Source organism: Bufo gargarizans, chromosome 8 (genome assembly GCF_014858855.1).
Source record: "Bufo gargarizans isolate SCDJY-AF-19 chromosome 8, ASM1485885v1, whole genome shotgun sequence".
NCBI classification, from domain to species: Eukaryota; Metazoa; Chordata; class Amphibia; order Anura; family Bufonidae; genus Bufo; species Bufo gargarizans.
Window position 1 is genome coordinate 20,705,357 of NC_058087.1, and position 20,399 is coordinate 20,725,755.

The 20,399-nt window shown below is 45.8% G+C and overlaps 1 protein-coding gene across 1 annotated transcript in view; it reads right to left on the bottom strand.

Moving 5' to 3' along the window:
* The window catches only part of PKP4 (plakophilin 4), a 240,397-nt gene that overhangs the window by 20,465 nt on the left and 199,533 nt on the right, over nt 1-20,399 (bottom strand). The window contains exons 12-13 of the mRNA XM_044305120.1: nt 13,941-14,124; nt 12,064-12,181 (exon numbers count right to left, since the gene is read on the bottom strand). Coding sequence (XP_044161055.1) covers nt 12,064-12,181; nt 13,941-14,124 — 302 coding nt within the window. The remainder of the gene's footprint in view (nt 1-12,063; nt 12,182-13,940; nt 14,125-20,399) is intronic.

Genomic DNA, 20,399 nt, shown 5'->3' on the forward strand with positions numbered 1-20,399 from the left:
AATAATACTTCATGAGCTGAGTCCAGGCCCAGGAGAGATAGACATATCTGGACTATTGTATTAGGTATGTCTCCTGGGGCAACCGATTCTGGGATACCCCTGAAGCACAAATTATTGCGCCTCCCTCGGTTTTCCTGATCCTCTATGGCGTTTTAGAGGGTATTTATGTTAGAATGAATCGCATGAAGACTTTGTTTAACTGCAGTTTGGTGTTGTATTATAGCAGTTTGAGAGTCCTCTAGGGATTCCACCCTGCGTCCAATGTGTCGGACGTCTTGTTTAATAGCCAAGAAGTCTGTGCTCAGTGGCTCCAAGGCAGAAGTCAGGGAGGAGGCAAGGGTTTAATTGAGGTATGTACGGGAGATAGGAAGAGAGTCAGAATCGTCCTCACCTCCCTGTGCATTATGAGGAGACTGTCGGCTTGTGACCAGAAGCGCGTGGCGAGGTCAGCGACATCTTAGTTTCTCTCGCGATGTCGGTAGATGCAGCTTTTTTAATGAATTTCTCCATGTCACTGCCGTTGTTTGAGGTTTTATGATGGCTTGAGGTGTCTCCCGCTTTAGAGCCTCCTATCTTCACCATCATGGATCGGTCAGGCAATATTTCCAGGCTATATGGGCGAGTTTACAGACGGAGCTGCAGCTTCAAGCGTCCATTCACTTCAGGCGCTGGCTCCAACCCCCAGGCGTACCCTAATTCTTGGCTCTAGTCCTGTGCTAACCCGTCCACTGCTGATGGGCTGTCCAAATGATTGAGGGAGACTTTTTTTTCCTACCTTCCTGTTGGCTCTTGAGGCGAAAAAGTCCACTGTAGAAAGACCATACTTCTGGACCATCTGCAAAAATATTTATTTGTTCAGACACCATTCTCCCTGTTTTACCCTAAGTTCAGACCTGAGCGTTTTACAGCGCGTTCCTACGCGCTGTAAAACGCTCAACACGGAGAGACCAATGATTCCCTATGGGAACGGTTCTCACCTGGGCGTTTTACAGCGCGTACGATCGCGCTGTAAAACGCCTGACGCTCTAACAAGTACTTGAGCTTCTTTGGGGCGTTTTGACGCGCGTTTGTGGCCATAGGACACTGCAGTCAATGACACAAACGCGCGTCAAACGCGCGTTTACTATTACAAAAAACGCACGTCAGAAACGCACGTCAAAAACGCGCGTCTGACGCGCGTTTGGGAAACGCTCAGGTGTGAAAGCAGGGTTATGGAAACTCGACTGAGGAAATCTGCTACAACATTCTCCTTCCCCTTCAGATGTACCGCTGAAAAGCATTCTTCTTTCTGCTATGCAAAAAATCTCCTGGCATAGATGTAGGAGGAAAGAGACTCTCGTTCCTCCTTGACTGTTTTATGCAGGCCACCACTGCTGAATTGTCTGAATAAACACAATCTTCCTGTTTTTTATTTCCGGAAGAGCCACAGTCAGCGCCATCTCTACTGCTTTTAACTCCTTGAAATTGGAGGATGCTTTTCTCGTAATCAGATCCCATCTCCCTTGCCAGTATCTGTTCTGAGAGTGGGTTCCCCAACCCCAAGGGCTGGCATCTGTGGTAAATATGGTCTGGTCTGGAAATGTCCATGGAACTCCTGCTGATAGATGTTCTGGTACTGTCCACCACAACAGGGAGCATCTTGCCTTTGAGGACAGGTGACATTTTTGATCCAAGGAATAAGGGGAGCAGTCCCACAATCTTAGGATGTCTGCTTGAAGATCTCTGGAGTGGATAAGGTACTGCTAGGATTGCTGATGATGTCATCTGCCCTAGTACTGCCATTGCTTCCCTGAAAGTACACTGGTAGGACAGGAAGACAGAGTCCAAACAAATTCCCCAAAAAACACAAACTTGAGAAGGAATCAGATTTGATTTTTTCCAATTGATTATCCATCCTAGATTTTCTAAAGTGGAGCAGAGGAATTTCATATCTTTTTCTAGCCCTTCTTTTGACTATCAAAAAATCGTCCAGATAGGGCACCAGAGTAATTCCTGACTGGAATTTAAAAAAAAAGCCGCCAACTTCACTACCACTTTAGTGATGACTCTTGGAGCTTGCGCTACACCAAAGGGAAGCACTCTGTATTGGAGATGCAGCTACTTCCCCTGAACCCAGACTGCTGTTCTTAAAAACTTTTAGGAGGAGGAATGGATTGGAACATGGTAATACGCATCCTCTAGATCCAGGCTTGCCATCCAGCAATCCTGGAATAGGGGGTTCACAGTTTTTTATCGTCTCCATTTGAAATTTCTTGTAGACCAAGGATTTGTTCCGTTTCTTCAGATTTAAAATAACCCTGAATGTTCCATTTGGTTTCTTCACCAAAAATAAAGGGGAATAGAACACTTTGCCCCTCTCAGTCTTGGGGACTGGACAGACACTACTCCCTTGTCTAAGAGAGAAAAAAATCTCCAATTCTAAAGCTTTCCTTTTTTCTGGATTTTTGGGACGAACTGAATGAAAACATTTTTTGGACGAGAAATGAACTCCAGCCAGAATCCGTTTTCTATTACACTTAGGATCCATTTGTTCTGAGAAATGGGCCTCCAGGCTGGGAAGAACAAACAGTCTTCCTCCCACCTGACTTCTGGCGTCATCGCGGTTTGTCTTTTGGTCTGTTTTCCTGGGTTTAAAAAAACAAAAACAAAAAACAAAACAAAAAAAAAACAGATCTTTTAGGAAATATTTCTCTTTCACTTCTATTACTTTGCCTACCCCTTAGTCTTTTAAAACTGGCCTGGGGTTTACAAAAAAAAGAAGTTTTCTGGGGAACCGGAAACCCCTTTTTGTCAGAGGCTCTCTCTACGATGTCATCAAGAGAGGAACATGGGAGAGAGCAAAGTCTTGACTTGGACCCTTGATCCCCTTTCCATGATTTAAGCCAAATAGCACGCCTTGCTGCATTTGACATGGCAGCTGCTCTGGCAGAAAAATGGACCACATCAGTAGAAGCGTCTGCAAGGAAATCTGCTGCCTTAACGAAGGTTGGGAGGGAGGATAGTAAGTCCTCTCTAGGAGTTTTGTCTCTAATATGAGATTCTAGTTGACCTAACCATAGCCTTAATGAACTGGATACCCAAGAGGCGGCCTGAGACTTGTAGAGGCCCATTTCCAAGTACGTTTAAGATAAACGTCTGCTCTTTTACCTAAAGGATCACCTAAACATCCTAAATCCTCAAACGGAAGAGCCGATTTTTTGGCTATTTTAGCTACAGGGGCATCTACAGAAGGAGCTCTGTCCCATACGCCCGACTGACTCTTCAAATGGATATTTTCTCTTAATTTGGTATAAATATATTTTTTTCCATTCTTTCTTAATCAGTGCTTCTATGTTCTTATGAACAGAGAAAACTCTATGGTGTTTAGGGCCAAGGCCCTCAAAAACCTGGTCAGCGATAGTCTTAGGCTGTTTTACGTCCTCCAATTGCATTGTGGTTTTTACGGCTTTTAACAAAGGCTCAGTATCTTCAGGTGGAAATAGCGCTTTCCCCGCTGAATCCTCATCTGAGGACAAAAAATAATAATCAGAAGATAAATCCTGACCTGATTCTGTCTTCGTCTTCCCCAGAAAGATCAGTATCAGAGTCCATATTATAGGTACGCCTTTCTGGTGATTTCGGGCGGCCCCGACTGAAGGATTTAAAGGAAAACTTAACTTCAGATCGTACCAAGGCCTTAATGGTTTTAGATAAGCTATGGGATACTTCCATGACATAGTGGTTTAGCATATGAAGCTGACAACGCTACTCTACATCCTCCACATTCTTTATGTTTAATTTTGCCGGAAGATTTCTTAGGTGTTTTTGCTACCTATAAAAAAGCAAACACCACCCAAATTTATTAGTAGAGGATCAATCTCACCAATTCGTACAGTCAAGCTTCCCCATTCCTCAGGTCCAATACCGGGCTTGTGGGCCTCAAGGGCTCGGCGTGTCTGGCGTCATCTGGTTCTGACATGTTTCGTGGAGGCTCTAGATCCTGCACAGCACTGTGTGCGCACCAAGGCTGGCTGTCCCCACCTGCTGCCGACTTATTACGTGCCTCGGCTCCTTTTAACACCAGGCCCCCAAAAAACGCTTAATCCATGAGGCAGGTGAGCCCTCCCCCTTCTGCTCAGTGCTGCTGGAAGAAGCCGCCCCGGCGCATGCGTGGAGCGCATCGGAAGTGCGCTCCGACATTTTGGAAGTGGGACGCCGGCCACAGCACTACTGTGGACCGGGAACCACCTGAACACGGCCACAGCGGCTCCCCAATGAGGCATGGGAGGAGGCAGGAAGCAGGACAGACTTAGGTGACGGCTCCCCCAGGAGACTTACGCCGCCAAGGATAGGTGCCGTTACGGTGTTGTAAACCCGGACCTTCCCCAGCCCCCCAAGGTGAGAACCTAAAAAAAAAAAAAAAAAAAGAGGGAACTCCTCAGGTATCTCCTATCCGGAGGACAGGAAACTAGTGATGGGAAGTTCGGATCTTTGAGCTGAATCGGTTCATTTGAATCAGCTCATTCAAATGAACCGATTCATGAATCGGATCTTCGGTTCACTTCCTGAGCCGGCAGAGGCAAGTGAACATGAAGATCAATGCGCATGCTCAGCTCATCGAATCTTCGGTTCACTTGCTGAGTCGGCTCTCAAGTGAACCGAAGGTCAGGAGGGACTGGCTCTGGCAAACACAGCTCTGCTGCAGTGGAGCAGACTGTGATAATTGTCTGAGAGTGTTAAAAGAATCGTGTCACCGAGTCCCTACCAGACTTCCTGCTCTGCTACAGCATGTAGCAGAGCTGTGTGTGTACAGGGTGCATGTAGCAGTGTAGCATGATGCTACACTGCTGCATGTACCCTGTACACACACAGCTCTGCTACATGCTAGATTAATGACCCCCCGGACGGACTTACAGGGAGCCGCAGAGCAGGGAGCCTGGCAGGGACTCGGTGACTCACGGTTCTTTTAACTCAAAAGAATCGAATGAGTCTCTGACTCATTCGATTCTTTTAACTAATAGACTCAGACGATTCTCTGAGTCCCTGCGACTAGTGATGTCCGGATCATGAACGAATCGTTCTTTTGAACCGATTCAGTTCATTGATCCGGAAGAGTCGGTTCCTCTGACTGAGCCGATCCGAATGAAACGGCTCAGTCAGATCAGCATAGAGGCAGCAGTAGCAGTGTAATAGCCCCGCCCTCCAACCAATCAGAGGCAGCCAGTGGACGCTAGCCCCGCCCCCTCCCCGCCCTCCAACCAATCAAAGGCCGCAGCACTGACTCCCAGCACAGTGGGAGTCGCAGGGACTCAGAGAATCGTCTGAGTATTAGTTAAAAGAATCGAATGAGTCAGAGACTCATTTGATTCTTTTGAGTTAAAAGAACTGTGAGTCACCGAGTCCCTGCCAGGCTCCCTGCTCTGCGGCTCCCTGTAAGTAAGTCCGTCCGGGGGAAGGGGGGGGCATTGATCTAGCATGTAGCACATGTAGCAGTGCTGTGTGTGTACAGGGTGCATGCAGCAGTGTAGCATCATGCTACACTGCTGCATGCAACCTGTACACACACAGCTCTGCTACATGCTGTAGCAGAGCAGGAAGTCTGGTAGGGACTCGGTGACACGATTCTATTAACTAAAACTCTCAGACAATTATCTGAGTCCCTGCAACAACTATAAGCACTACATCACAGTCTGCTCACTGCAGCAGAGCTGTGTTTGCCAGGAGCCTCCTGACCTTCGGTTCACTTGAGAGCCGACTCAGCAAGTGAACCGAAGATTCGATGAGCTGAGCATGCGCATTGATCTTCAGTTCACTTGCTTCTGCCGGCTCATGAAGTGAACCGAAGATCCGATTCATGAATCGGTTCATTTGAATGAGCTGATTCAAATGAACCGATTCAGCTGAAAGATCCGAACTTCCCATCACTACCTGCGACTCCCCCTGTGCTGGTAGCCTCTGATTGGTTGGAGGGTGGGGAGGGGGCAGGGCTAGCGTCCACTGGCTGCCTCTGATTGGTTGGAGGGCGGGGCTATTACACTGGCTGCTGCTGCCTGTATGCTGATCTGACTGAGCCGTTTCATTCGGATCGGCTCAGTCAGAGGAACCGACTCTTCCGGATCAGTGAACTGAATCGGTTCAAAAGAACGATTCATTCATGATCCGGACATCACTACAGGAAACCTGAACTGAGGTGTGGTGGGGGTGCAAACCATTTTATCTATTAAGGTGTCCTGTCCTGGATGGGAGGTCCTAGTCGCATGGGTGCAGTCATGGGTGAGGGGAGATATTTTTTCCAGAAACAGTCCCACAGCTGTCCACAGACTGTCTGCTATTGCAGGTCAGCTCCAATACCAGACACAGCCCAAACTGACGTGGTAATGTTCCTGTACATAAGAGCAGACATCTTTATCTCTTGTCCTGCAAACCCCTTTAATTCCACTAGTTTCGTCTCTTCAGCTCTTCAGATCATACAGTTTACGGCATAAACAGCAATTTACTAAATTCACCAATCTATTGCCGCTAATGGATTTAAAAATAGAGCAAGATGGGAGATATTCAGATTCTTCCTGCAATCTGTCAGCAGGCTGCTGTTTTCTGACTCTTAAGCCCCATTCATACTCACAGGGGAATCCTGACATTTTCTGGAGTTTACCCGGAGGGGTCGTATGTGTCAACGCACAAATCTGCAGTATCAGTCCCAGACTAGTACTAAGTCTGGGTTATGTCCGAGTGAGCGCATGTGTGAAAACAGCAGTAAATGTTCCAGTAAATCACAGTGGCCGGGACTAAAGTTCCCGCCCCTTGTCTTTGCACCTGGAACGCACCCGACATGGAACAACCCAGGGGTGATAGCTACATGTGTGAAAGGCCAACTCTGGTAAATCTCCGGACCTGATAACCTAGAAATATTCCAGAGTTTAGGTGCGAAAACAGCATCAGTAGCCTGCAGCTTATTTGCAAGATGACAGATCACCATAAATGGGGAGATATGATTTGCAGATGGATATACAGGGATCTGAGGATGTGTCCTGTGTGCACGGTTACAACAAAGATTACAATGCCATTAAATCTGGACATGCATCTGTTCTGTATGGATGGAGGGCGAGTCCTTGGAATATTTTCCTCTCAAAGGCCCAGTTCGACATGGCTTCTTACCTATATTTTCTGTGCATAGCTGTATGTGAAGTGCAAGCTCTTTCGGTTCTTGGTGGAGACAGCCTACACCCTCCCACAGGTTCTTAGTTCAATGGATTAGAGGTTTTCCGAGTGTATTAGGCTACTTTCACACTTGCGTTTTGAGGGTTCCACTTGTGAGATCCGTTTGAGGGCTCTCACAAGCGGCCCCGAACGGATCCGTTCATCCCCAATGCATTGTGAATGGATAAGGATCCGCTCAGAATGCATCAGTTTGGCTCCGTTCCGCCTCCATTCCGCTCAGGAGCTTGCAGCTGCAGCGTTTTGGTGTCCGCCTGGCCGTGCGGAGCCAAATGGATCCGTCCTGACTTACAATGTAGGTGAATAGGGACGGAATGGTTTGACGATGACACAATATGGTGCAATTGCAAACGGATCCGTCCCCCATTGACTTTCAATGTAAAGTCAGGAGTCCCTATTAATAAACCATCGGATCAGAGTTTTCTCCAATCCAATGGTATATTTTAACTTGAAGCGTCCCCATCACCATGGGAACGCCTCTATGTTAGTATATACCATTGGATTTGAGTTAGATCGTGAAAACTCAGATCCGACAGTAGAGGCGTTCCCCTCAGGTGCCGCACCTGAGGGGTTAATTGTGCGGATCTCAGCCCCCTGATCGGGGGGCTGCAATGGCCACCAATGCTTTTAATACGAGGGAGGGAGGGGGGCGCACTGGCCACCAATGCTTTTAATACTGGGGAGGAAGGGAGGGGGGGCCCGCATTGGCCACCAATGCTTTTAATACTGAGGAGGGAGAGGGGTCTGGCCCCTGCTGCCCAGCAGCACCCGATCAGGGGGCTGAGATCCGCACAATTAATTGTGCGGATCACAGACCCCTGTAAGAGATCGGGTGCTGCCAGGCAGCAGGGGGCAGTTATGTACACAGTTCTTAGTATATTCTAACTTTAAGCGTCCCCATCACTATAGAATATACTGTCGGATCTGAGTTTTCACGATTGTGAAAACTCAGATCTGAAAAAGCTGTTATGCAGACGGATCCGCAATGAACGGATACCATCGTTTGCATGTATAGGTGTGGATCCGTCTGTGCATATACCAGACGGATCCGCACCTAACGCAAGTGTGAAAGTAGCCTTATACTGATGATGTATCCTGAGGATAGGTCATCAGTATGTGATCGGTGGGGATCCAACTCCCATCACCCCTAACAATCAGCTATTTGAAGAGGCTGTGGTGCTCCGGCTTTCTAGCAACTTACCATACAATATATCGTGGCTGTGCTTGGTATTACAGCTGGGCCCCATTCACTTGAATGGGATTGAGCTGTGCCTAGGCCATGTGACTGATGAACATGATGTCACTGGCCTGGGAGGAGGCACCGGACACTCACTGGACCCTCACCATCGGATACTGATCACCTATCCTGAGGAAAGGTCATCGGTATTAAACACTCTGACAACTGCTTTAATTAATCTGCTTGAAATCTAGTTTGCGGAGTATGCAAAATAGTCGGCCATATTGGATTTCTTTCTTTATGTTCCATGAACATTCCATGTCCATGAGCTATCCAAGGTCTATGGTTAGCTTAAAGGTGCCCATACACACAACAGCAAAGTTAGATGAACCAATTATTTTCGCGAGACTGGCTGAATAGAGAAAGAGAAACAATCGCTAAAGGTGTCTCGAAGCAGCTTTGTCCTGGCCCCCAGTAAGAACAGATGCAAGCTCAGGCGTAAATGAGAAAGGGAGTGTCTGAAGGAATAGCTTGCTGCCTAATGACAAGTAAATAAAGGGGAAGTCCTAACATGTCAGCCAATAAGATTACATTTTATTGGTGCTGTAACGACTGGTAGGTGTGGAACCACTGTGTCTACAAATCAATTTTGACTTTGGGTTAAACCTGCGGGCGTTATCCTCGCAGTTCCCTGGTATTCACCCTTTAACCGCTCTACAGGAATCTGGACTTCGTAGCAGGAGAGCCACAAGTATGCTTCCTCCTGGAGTAGTTCCTGTGTGGTTGACAGCTGACCCACCGGGTTCAGAAACACTGGTGAGGGGCGCCGAGGGATCAGGCAAAGTAACATGCCGAAGTCAGAGCAGGTAGAGTTCGAACGAATCCGTGAAACAAGTCCTATGTCAGGGCAGGCAGCAAAGGGTCAATATGGTAATCAGGCACAGGTCAGGTTGAGGAAGGAAGTCAGGGATCAGGCAGAGTCAGGGATCAGGCAGAGTCAGGGATCAGGCAGAGTCAGGGATCAGGCAGAGTCAGGGATCAGGCAGAGTCAGGGATCAGGCAGAGTCAGGGATCAGGCAGAGTCAGGGATCAGGCAGAGTCAGGGATCAGGCAGAGTCAGGGATCAGGCAGAGTCAGGGATCAGGCAGAGTCAGGGATCAGGCAGAGTCAGGGATCAGGCAGAGTCCGGGATCAGGCAGAGGTCAGGCAGAGTCCGGGATCAGGCAGAGTCCGGGATCAGGCAGAGTCCGGGATCAGGCAGAGTCAGGGATCAGGCAGAGTCAGGGATCAGGCAGAGTCAGGGATCAGGCAGAGTCAGGAATCAGGCAGACGTACACTGGCAGACAAATGAAACTACTAGAGCGCTAGAACACCTATTGCTCAGGCACCCTCCTGAAGGGGAAGGTGCCCAAGTAGCATGAGGTGACCTGCCATAGGCTGGAAAAGGTAAGGGTATATGCACGCTGGTCATTTTAGAACCAGGGGAGGACCGCCCTCACCCTAGAGGCAGAGAGAAGAGGCATAGCAGGAGAGTGCAGGCCACAGCCTGCAACAGAGGATAAGCTATGGTATTCCGGCACCCGGGACTGCTAGTGGTGATAGGCGAGTGGAGCAGCACCCATGCCAACTTCGGACAGCAGTGTGGAGACAAAGTGCAGCCATAACAGGTGCAAGTTGCACAATTACAACAAACACAGACTGGTTGAAAATGAGCAAACATTTTAAATTCTCTTTTGTGAAGGTTTATCATAAATAAAACATTAAAAGTACAAAAATTGAAGTTCTAGCCCCATTTGCAATCTGTTTTGTGGATACTGTCCTATGCCCGGCATACTAATGCATTACTTAACGGGGTCCTTTGTGTGCACTTCCCTTACCTCCGCCAGCTACTCCAATGCTTCATTCCCTCTGCCTGCCTGGTAACTGATCGATGGCTCTCCAGATTCACATTTTCCTGCAGATTCCAATAATGTAGTGCAAGTGCAAGTGCAAGATCTAATCACACATTGCAGAGGCATTTCCACTAACATGTATAGTACATTATGGTGCATTAAAGAGGCTGAATTGGTTAATGGAAGCATTAAGGACCCCAGCAGGGTAGAGAACGATTACAATTAAATACATAAAATAAGGCCTATGGCCGCTGCAATTTATCAAGTGTTTTCACTCATTTACTAGACTGCGCAAACGATGACCCAAAAAGCTAATTCTAACAATCACCTTAGAGGAACTTTTCAGGATTAGAGAAACATGATTGCTTTGTGCCAAAAACAGCACCACGTCTGTCCACAGGTAGTGTGTGGTATTGCAACTCTTTCACTTTAATGGAGATGCAAAATCCGACTTATCTGCCTATTATCCTAACCAGTCAGTGGTATACTGGGTGCACAGCTGGGGGCTAATTAGTTTCCCTACTCTCTGCTTTGCCAGACCTCTTCTGTAAGAAAATATGGGTCGCTCCTGAGGTGGTGTGAATGGCAGGTCATGCGTCTGCCAAGGTCACTGATTGGCGATCGACGCGTTTCTGGATGCAGGGTAGGATGGTTACAAACTGCATCCAACAGACTCCACCAACTTATGGAGACCATTGGGGGGGTCCGCCTTGTTGACGGCAAGACCAATGCTGAGCTCTTGCCATCCAATGTGACGGACGTGCCGATGTAGGCGAGAACAGTGCCTTATTTGGGGAACTGAACATATCTGATACTTGCTTAAAGTTGTTTTTTTTTGGGCACAATACTGATTTTCTGTCCTTAAAATAGGTCATGAATACCAGGTCGGTGGGGGACGACTCCTGGCACCCATCCTAACCAGCTGTTTAAATGGTCTACGGTGCTGGGACGAGCGATGCAGCATCTTCATAGTGTACCGAGCATAGTGCCGCACATTGTATAGTGGCTGTGCTCGGTATTGCAGCTGAATCCCACACTTCAAAGGTGATGTGACCGAAGGCCGTGACGTCATACGCAGAGGAAACGGCCGCGGCCAAAAGTTGAAAGGTAGGGGTGCCCAGACCCCTGGAGTGTAGCTATGTTCTCTATCACCTAAGGAAAACATTCATTTTCAAACACTCTTTCCGCCTATACCCGGGGATGCTTAACCTGTGGCCCTCCAGCTGTTGCAAAACTACAATTCCCAGCATGCCCTAATAGTTATAGGTTGTCCAGGCATGCTGGGAGTTGTAGTATTGCAACAGCTGGAGGGGCGCAGGTTGGGCATCCCTGCTCTATACCATGCACAGACAAATCCCCTTAGCTATGCCTTTAGGTTAGATTAATAAGTGCAAATTCCTTGTATGTTCTCATCGCTGAGTGGTCATTGGTAAAACAGAAGTGCACGAAGACCACGAAAGTGTGAACACTGCAAGCATTTCCCTAAAATATGAGCATCTGTGAAAGCAAGACACCTCCCGCGGTGCTGACAGTTTCCAAACCACGCGGCTGTGCCATAATGGACTCATCGATCAGAGCGCTGGAAGAAAGCAGCAACAGGAGGCACGGCCTCACATTTAACCCGCTGTACCACCAGGGAGGGGACAGCAAAAACTTCATTCCAGAACCATCTTTCTGGCAGTAAGCACGATGACGGGAGGAATCGCCTGTGGCTGAGGTTCGGAGAGAAGCGAGTGCCTAATGCATAGTCAACGAGACGGTGTAAAACGCGTTATTACCCCAGGAGTACATCTGAAATACCTTGCTGTCAAAATCTGACGTGTTCACGCAGGTTTGAATCACGAAGAGGAGGGAGTCGACCAAGCCTTCACAGTATCTCATCTGCTTGCGTGCTTCTTCCCCCGCTGAACTCAGGTTTCTGAAGAAACAAAAGCACAAGTTAACTAAAGGAGGGCTGTCAATAATAAGAATAAAAAAATACCATTTAACTGGGGTCGAATAAAACATTAGGGAGCCGGAGTAAAAATATCTGCTCTGTAAAAAGCCACAAAAAAGCATTTTTATTCTTATTATATTTTTTTTTTTTAAGGGCAAGAATAGTCTGCGGCCATGTTCTTTCCATTAAAATACCAGGAAACCAGGCGGACCCTATTAAATGCTTTAAAGGGACACTACCACATCAAACTGTTTTGTCAAGCCGATATGTGAATATTAATTTTTTTATTACAAAATATATATCATTTTTTAGAAGTCACTCCATGTAATTTACTTCCTGTCCTTGGACTTTTGGCAGGGCACAATGTCTCTCTTACAGGGGCTGTCTCAAATGGCATTCATCATGTAGAGAAATTTAATACGAGGCACTTACTAATGTATTGTGATTGTCCATATTGCCTCCTTTGTTGGCTGGATTCATTTTTCCATCACATTATACACCTTTCGTACACAGGGGTTACGACCACTGCTGCAGCGCAGATACAAGGTGGTCAGGACGGGAGCTGCTGCGTCCTTATGTCACAGTCCTGACCAGCAGAGAGGTGGTAAACCTTGGAAACGAGCAGCGTATAATGTGTTGTAAAAATGAATCCAGCCAGCAAAGGAGGCAATATGGATAATCACAATACATTAGTAAGTGCCTTGTAATAACTTTATCTACATAATAAATGCCATTTGCTGAAGTGAGACAACCTCTTTAACTCAGACAGACCATCACTGCGACCAGAGAGGGAAGGGGGATGAGTGACTCAATTAGAGCATGACACTGATCAGTACAATACTCTTCTGTAGTTATCTTTAGACTACTAGCGTTTTAGTTTTCCGGTATTGAGATCCATCATAGGGGCTCAATACTGAGAAAAAACATTTCAGTTTTGTCCCCATTCATTGTCAATGTCCAAAATGCATTCCGTTCCGTTTAGTTGCGTTCCCATACCGAAGAGCAAACCTCAACATGTTGTAGTTTGCTTTTCGTCCTGGGATGTGGAGCAAGACAGATCAGGCATTAACCCCAATGTAAGTCAATGGGGACGCATCCGTTTTCTCTGCCACAATAGAAAATTGATCCGTCCTCCTCTGACTTTCAATGGAGTTTATGACGTATCCGTCTTGGCTATGTTACTGATAATACAACCGGATACGGATTGTTGTATTATCAGTAATGGAAGTGTTTTTGCTAAACCCTGCCAGATCGAGCAAAAACGCTAGTGTGAAAGTAGCCTTACCTAGGCCTATCAGGACAGCAACTGAGCTGCCATCCAAACTCTACCAGTCTACTATTATTTTAACTGATAACATCTTCCCATCACAGCAGCAGTAAGTGGACAATGTGTTACTTATCTACAAAAGACAGTTTTCTCTCTCTGTGCTGTAAGAGGGGGACGATATTTTGTATTACATTTTGGTATAGTACTGCTGAAATAAAAAAGACAAAAATTCTTTCTATGAATATGGAGTTTAAAAATACCGCTTTCTGACTGAAGGGTCCCTTTTAATTGACCCTTTGAGATAAACCTCAACTAGCTGACGTCCAAACGTTAGTGCTAAAAAACTTTTCATCATTTCTAGATTTACTACTTTTTTTTTTTAAATAAAAATCTTCAATAAAATCTCAAGTTCAACTCTGCACCTCAGAAGATTGGTTTTTCCAGCTCCATAAAACCAGTAAAGCGTTCTGTTACCTCATGCAGCCAGTGGTATTGCGGAGAACCGACGAGGACTGGAATTTCATTTTGTGATCGTCGTCGAAGGAGGAATTATTCAGTCCGGAGTGTGGAACGATCACAGTGTTTGTGAGCGGCGACAGAGCCTCGCGGATAATCGTCATCTTTACGGCGTCGCAGGATGATAAGTTCCACAGGACCCCTGGAAGAACAGAGCACAGACTCCATAAAACACTGCCGAGGCGCATACAGAACATTCCTCTCCGTTATAAATGGCGGTCTTGACAGCGCAGTATTTCCCTGTGTTGTACGTATTCTGACATTTTCTTGACCACAGAGTGTTATTTCCAATCGTCTGAGCCTTCATTCTGATGTAAGAGCTGCGTTAACGCAGAGTAAAGTCTTCACCTACGAACACCAGTGAGAGGCTCCGTAGAGAATTAATCACATATAAAAGTTCAGTAACTATGCAAATGAATTACTTACTTATCTGAGTGACCGCCAGTATTATACTCTACAGCTGCATTTAGAATATTGCTGGCTTCAGAGCTGAACTCTCCCCCTACTCACTCTGGTAAACTTGCATTTTTGGATGTGTAACCTGGTGTAGGAAATTCTCAAATAGACCCTGCATATTCGGGCAGATTATCACTAGCGAGCGATCATTTATAGGCGCAGCTGATTACCATATGAACAAGCTTGATCATCGGGTAATAGATTGTTGGAGCGGTCACCTCAATCATCGTTTGCCGGCAGCAGATTATGGGGTCTAAATCATCATTTCACAGCAGCAGATTGTGCCGTCGGCAAACAATGAGTCAGTATGGGGATGAGTGATGGCATTACCGATCGCTCCTCCCAATACTGTGGAGGAGATCGCTGCATGTAAAGGCAGCTCTCTCCTCAACTCAGGAGCAGGCGACTGTCGTGAAGGAACGCTTTCTTCCTGACAATCATCTGCTCCATCAAGCAGTTTAAAGGGTCCTTTTGACCAGCTTACTGATGGTTTCCAACATTGCTGTGGGCTATAATACATTCTGTAATGCAGGATCAGTACAAGATAAGTAAAGAAATGTAATTGTAAAGTTACTAAAATTTTTACGTAGACTAATTCTATATATAAACACTGGGCGCCCCAACAAGACGAGGCCAAGTACCAGTCAGTTAAGGTCATTCTGGATGAGGCGTTTCAGGATATGGAGGATGCACCAAGCGCAAGTGTGACCAAGGTTTACAAACATATTTATGACGTAAAAAAAAAAAAAAAGGACAATTAAGCAATTTAATTAAAAAAAGATAACAGAATTGTAATAGTCTTTTACTTCAGGAGCAGAAACTAATTAGTGTTTTACATCTCTATAAATGTAGTTAAAAAAGGAGAAAAGGAAAGTTAAGCTTTAGAATCTGCAATGCAGCTACAGACGTGGACAAAATTGTTGGTACCCTTTGGTCAATGAAAGAAAAAGTCACAATGGTCACAGAAATAACTTTAATCTGACAAAAGTAATAATAAATTAAAATTCTATAAATGTTAACCAATGAAAGTCAGACATTGTTTTTCAACCATGCTTCAACAGAATTATGTAAAAAAATAAACTCATGAAACAGGCATGGACAAAAATGATGGTACCCCTAACTTAATATTTTGTTGCGCAACCTTTTGAGGCAATCACTGCAATCAAACGCTTCCTGTAACTGTCAATGAGACATCTGCACCTCTCAGCAGGTATTTTGGCCCACTCCTCATGAGCAAACTGCTCCAGTTGTGTCCGGTTTGAAGGGTGCCTTTTCCAGACTGCATGTTTCAGCTCCTTCCAAAGATGCTCAATAGGATTGAGGTCAGGGCTCATAGAAGGCCACTTTAGAATAGTCCAATTTTTTCCTCTTAGCCATTCTTGGGTGTTTTTAGCGGTGTGTTTTGGGTCATTGTCCTGTTGCAAGACCCATGACCTGCGACTGAGACCAAGCTTTCTGACACTGGCTAGTACATTTCTCTCTAGAATTCCTTGATAGTCTTGAGATTTCATTGTACCCTGCACAGATTCAAGACACCCTGTGCCAGACGCAGCAAAGCAGCCCCAGAACATAACAGAGCCTCCTCCATGTTTCACAGTAGGGACAGTGTTCTTTTCTTGATATGCTTCATTTTTTCGTCTGTGAACATACAGCTGATGTGCCTTGGCAAAAACTTCGATTTTTGTCTCATCTGTCCACAGGACATTCTCCCAGAAGCTTTGTGGCTTGTCAACATGTAGTTTGGCATATTCCAGTCTTGCTTTTTTATGATTCGTTTTCAACAATGGTGTCCTCCTTGGTCGTCTCCCATGTAGTCCACTTTGGCTCAAACAACGACGGATGGTGCGATCTGACACTGATGTTCCTTGAGCATGAAGTTCACCTTGAATCTCTTTAGAAGTCTTTCTAGGCTCTTTTGTTACCATTCGGATTATCCGTCTCTTAGATTTGTCATCAATTTTCCTCCTGCGGCCACGTCCAGGGAGGTTGGCTACAGTCCCATGGATCTTAAACTTATGAATAATATGTGCAACTGTACTCACAGGAACATCTAGTTGCTTGGAGATGGTCTTATAGCCTTTACCTTTAACATGCTTGTCTATAATTTTCTTTCTGATCTCTTGAGACAGCTCTTTCCTTTGCTTCCTCTGGTCCATGTCGAGTGTGGTACACACCATATCACCAAACAACACAGTGATTACCTGGAGCCATATATATAGGCCCAATGGCTGATTACAAGGTTGTAGACACCTGTGATGCTAATTAGTGGACACACCTTGAATTAACATGTCCCTTTGGTCACATTATGTTCTGTGTTTTCTAGGGGTACCATCATTTTTGTCCATGCCTGTTTCATGAGTTTATTTTTTTACATAATTCTGTTGAAGCATGGTTGAAAAACAATGTCTGACTTTCATTGGTTAACATTTATAGAATTTTAATTTATTATTACTTTTGTCAGATTAAAGTTATTTCTGTGACCATTGTGACTTTTTCTTTCATTGACCAAAGGGTACCAACAATTTTGTCCACGTCTGTATCTCCGTAATGGAGCTTCACAAGACTGGGGTATAAAAATACTACAAAATGCAATAGAAAAGAAAACATATAGCAATAAAATGCCCTCCCCATGCACACACAAAATGCAAAGGGCTCATGAACACAATGATAGCACACAACTCAATGGAGCCTTGCACAATTCCATTTTATTTTTTATGGATCCATGTGCCGATCGGCAAACCTCACTGCAGGTCCTACTCTTGATCGTTTTTGTGGATGAGAATTGCCATTTCTATGGATAGGAGTGAGAAAACAAAAAAAACTGAATGCATATGGAAGCATTTTTTTTTTTTCCAAGGACCAGTTTTTCTGCAGACCAATAAAACCATGTGAATTAGGTGTAAGGATTTTGAGAGGCGCTTGAGTCCCGTATGAATGAATGGGTAGCAGTTTGCAATTAATAGGTACAACCAGTTGGGCGGTGGGGGTCGGGGGGGCATGATGTCCCTTCACAGACAATGGCAGCCCTGATTGGATAGTGTCAGACTGTGACACCCCCCAGTCTGCACCTTCATTGCAAACTGCTAGTAATTTATTCCTAACTTCTAGCAGGAATAATAAAGGAATTGCACCTCATAGAATCATAAGATTCTATAAGATATAAAACAAGTAGATTGACCTACTGTTTGAGCTGCTTTTATCTTCCTACGTCAGTCAGTTTTGCTCCTTATAGGTTTTATTTCTAGCTGGGGATAGCCATGTTATATAGCATCTTCTGAGCTAATATTTTCTCACAGAGTCACCAAAGCTTCACCGAATTGCACAGCCCCTGCTCTCTCCTCCTTCCAGTTAGGATTCTCCCTGAATGCAATGCAATCCTTGACCTTCGGCAGCTCGGTCGTGATTAGCCAAGACTCCACATCTCTACAACATGTTCTAAAACCACAGCTGGAGATCTCCTTTAAAGGGCATCTGTCAGCAGTTTTGTACCTATGACACTGGCTGACCTGTTACATGTGCACTTGGCAGCTGAAGGCATCTGTGTTGGTCCCATGTTCATATGTGCCCGCATTGCTGAGAAAAATCATGTTTTATTATATGCAAATGAGCCTCTAGGAGCAACGGGGGCGTTACCATTACACCTAGAGGGTCAGCTCTCTCTGCAATTGCCACGCCCTCTGATTGACGGGACCAGGCAGGTGTGAGCACATTTACACTGCCTGGCCGTGTCAATGAACGTGCAGATGGTGGGGCCAGTGTCACAAACCTTGAGAACCCGCCAGGTCTCCTGAACATCTCACCCGCTGTAAGCAGTATGTGACCTTGATGGCACTGTACAGAGGGCTCAGAGCGTTTAGCCTCATCTCGATAACGTCGCCTTATTTCTCTGTAACGTGTCAAAGGATTTGATGGACAAATTATTGAAATCTTCACTTAACATCTGCCCTTGGTGGATTTGCCTCTTGGTGCTCGTCAGACAAGTAATACTTCCCTAAATGAGAGCAGACAACTGTGGTCTCCAGCTACTTAATACAAATCTGTGGTGAGGAACTTCTGCGGGGCATTATCCATGCAGAGCACACACGTCTTCCATATGGCCTTGCTTAATGCTGCGCTGTTTTAGAACTTGACAGAATGAATTACTTTCAATGTTTTCATGAAAAAGACGGGACAAGTTTGTCGGACGTACCAACGCCCACCGTGGTGCGGGAGGGCACGGACCCCTGGAACCCCACCGATCACACAGACACATCCCATACCCTGTGGCTAGAGGATAAGGGGATCAATTCTTTAAAGAGGATCTGCAAGGGAGGACTGGCCATAGACCCTACAGGGAAATTTCCTGGTGGGCTGATGCCCAGGTAGCCACCAGAGATCCCCTCGTGGCTGCCGTCTAAATACACAACAATCTGATGCACTCAGCATTAATTAATGCTAGGAGCATCACATACTTCTGTCCCTGGCCGGCTTCCACAGGGGCCCTCCTGAACTCATCTGTGTTACTCCTCAGGACAGTGATGCAGTCGAATACTGCAATGTGGGCAGCGGTATTTTGTGCTGCACCAAGGTACCGCTGCCCCCCGCCTCCTTGTGTTACCCCGCCTTCTGTCAATCTGGTTCCCTCTATCACATGGGGCCACTTTAAGTTCCCAGTCCGCCCCCGAGGACCCGTCACCTCTCCTGACAAGGCTATTCCCCTATTTTATTCCTCTTAAATATTTATGAATAAATGAACTAACTAACTAGGTGTTAACAATCCCTTTGTCCGAGTCATATGCCCCTACACAGACAATATTACATCGCGCAGGGACACAACCCCAACTGGTAAAACCCAGCTGGTTGTTTATACATTTTCAACGCAGCGGTCTAAGAAAAAAAATGTTCTAAAAATCTTATTTAAAGGCAAAAACAATATTTTCTGAAACAGACTTCGAGGGTGGCTGAGGCCCTGTTTAAAGTGAACCTGACAATGGCATAAGCCCAGATGTAAAGAGGTTTTACTAAATCCCCAATTAAAAAAACTCCTATTCTTCAGGATGAAAAAAGGGTTAACTTTTTCTGCCCCAGAAACAGCACCCACTTGAATTGGGATGAGATGCAACACCAGACACAGCCTGTAGACATGAGGGGCGCTGTTTCTGGACAATGACTTTCATTCTGCGTTCCAGAACTGGGGGGGCTGTGGCTCCTGAATGGACCATTGGGCCAATAGCGCTCGAAGAGAATGATCCGTATACTCTGCCATGGCAAAGACACAGATGGCAGACTACGACGCCAGTTCTGATCAGTTGTTACGGGCGACAGGTCCAGTCTTTTCTTTTAGGTGTATAAATGAGGCCCACAGTGCACAAAAAAATAAAATAAAATATCCATTATAAAAACCACTTTGACGTGTACAGAATACCAGCCGCTTCTCGTTCACAGCCGCACTAAGCAGAGGCGATGTCAAAAGTGCAGCCATTCTCATGCAAACAAAAATCAATATGACCGCCACATCGCGCTTCATATCAGACGTTTAGCCGCATTTTTCAAGTGGCTTTTGTTACTACGCTGAAATCACTTGATGGCAGCAGACGGAGGCTATTTCACTAACGCTCGGCTCTTTACATACCGCCACTTGAGGAGCATACAATAACAGGGCTCCTGCATCGCGAGTGAATGGTCAAAAAAGGTGGGAGATTCAAGAGGAGGTGACAAAAAGCAGAATGCGCTCCTTGCTCTGCCTGGTCAAAGGCGCTATAGTGAAAAATCACTGCCGCAGAGAAGTCATTCGAGTCGTAAAAAGCTTATTAGATTATTTTCACCCAAACAAAACCGTGACATAATGTCCCTACCGGAAGCTGCACCGAAACTTAAAAGGTGACTGTGCCAACGATTGCATTCCGAATTTTTGCAGACCTATAGACTTCGATGGGGCCACGTCCTGACAAGTATACGACATGTTTTATTTATTTTGCGGAG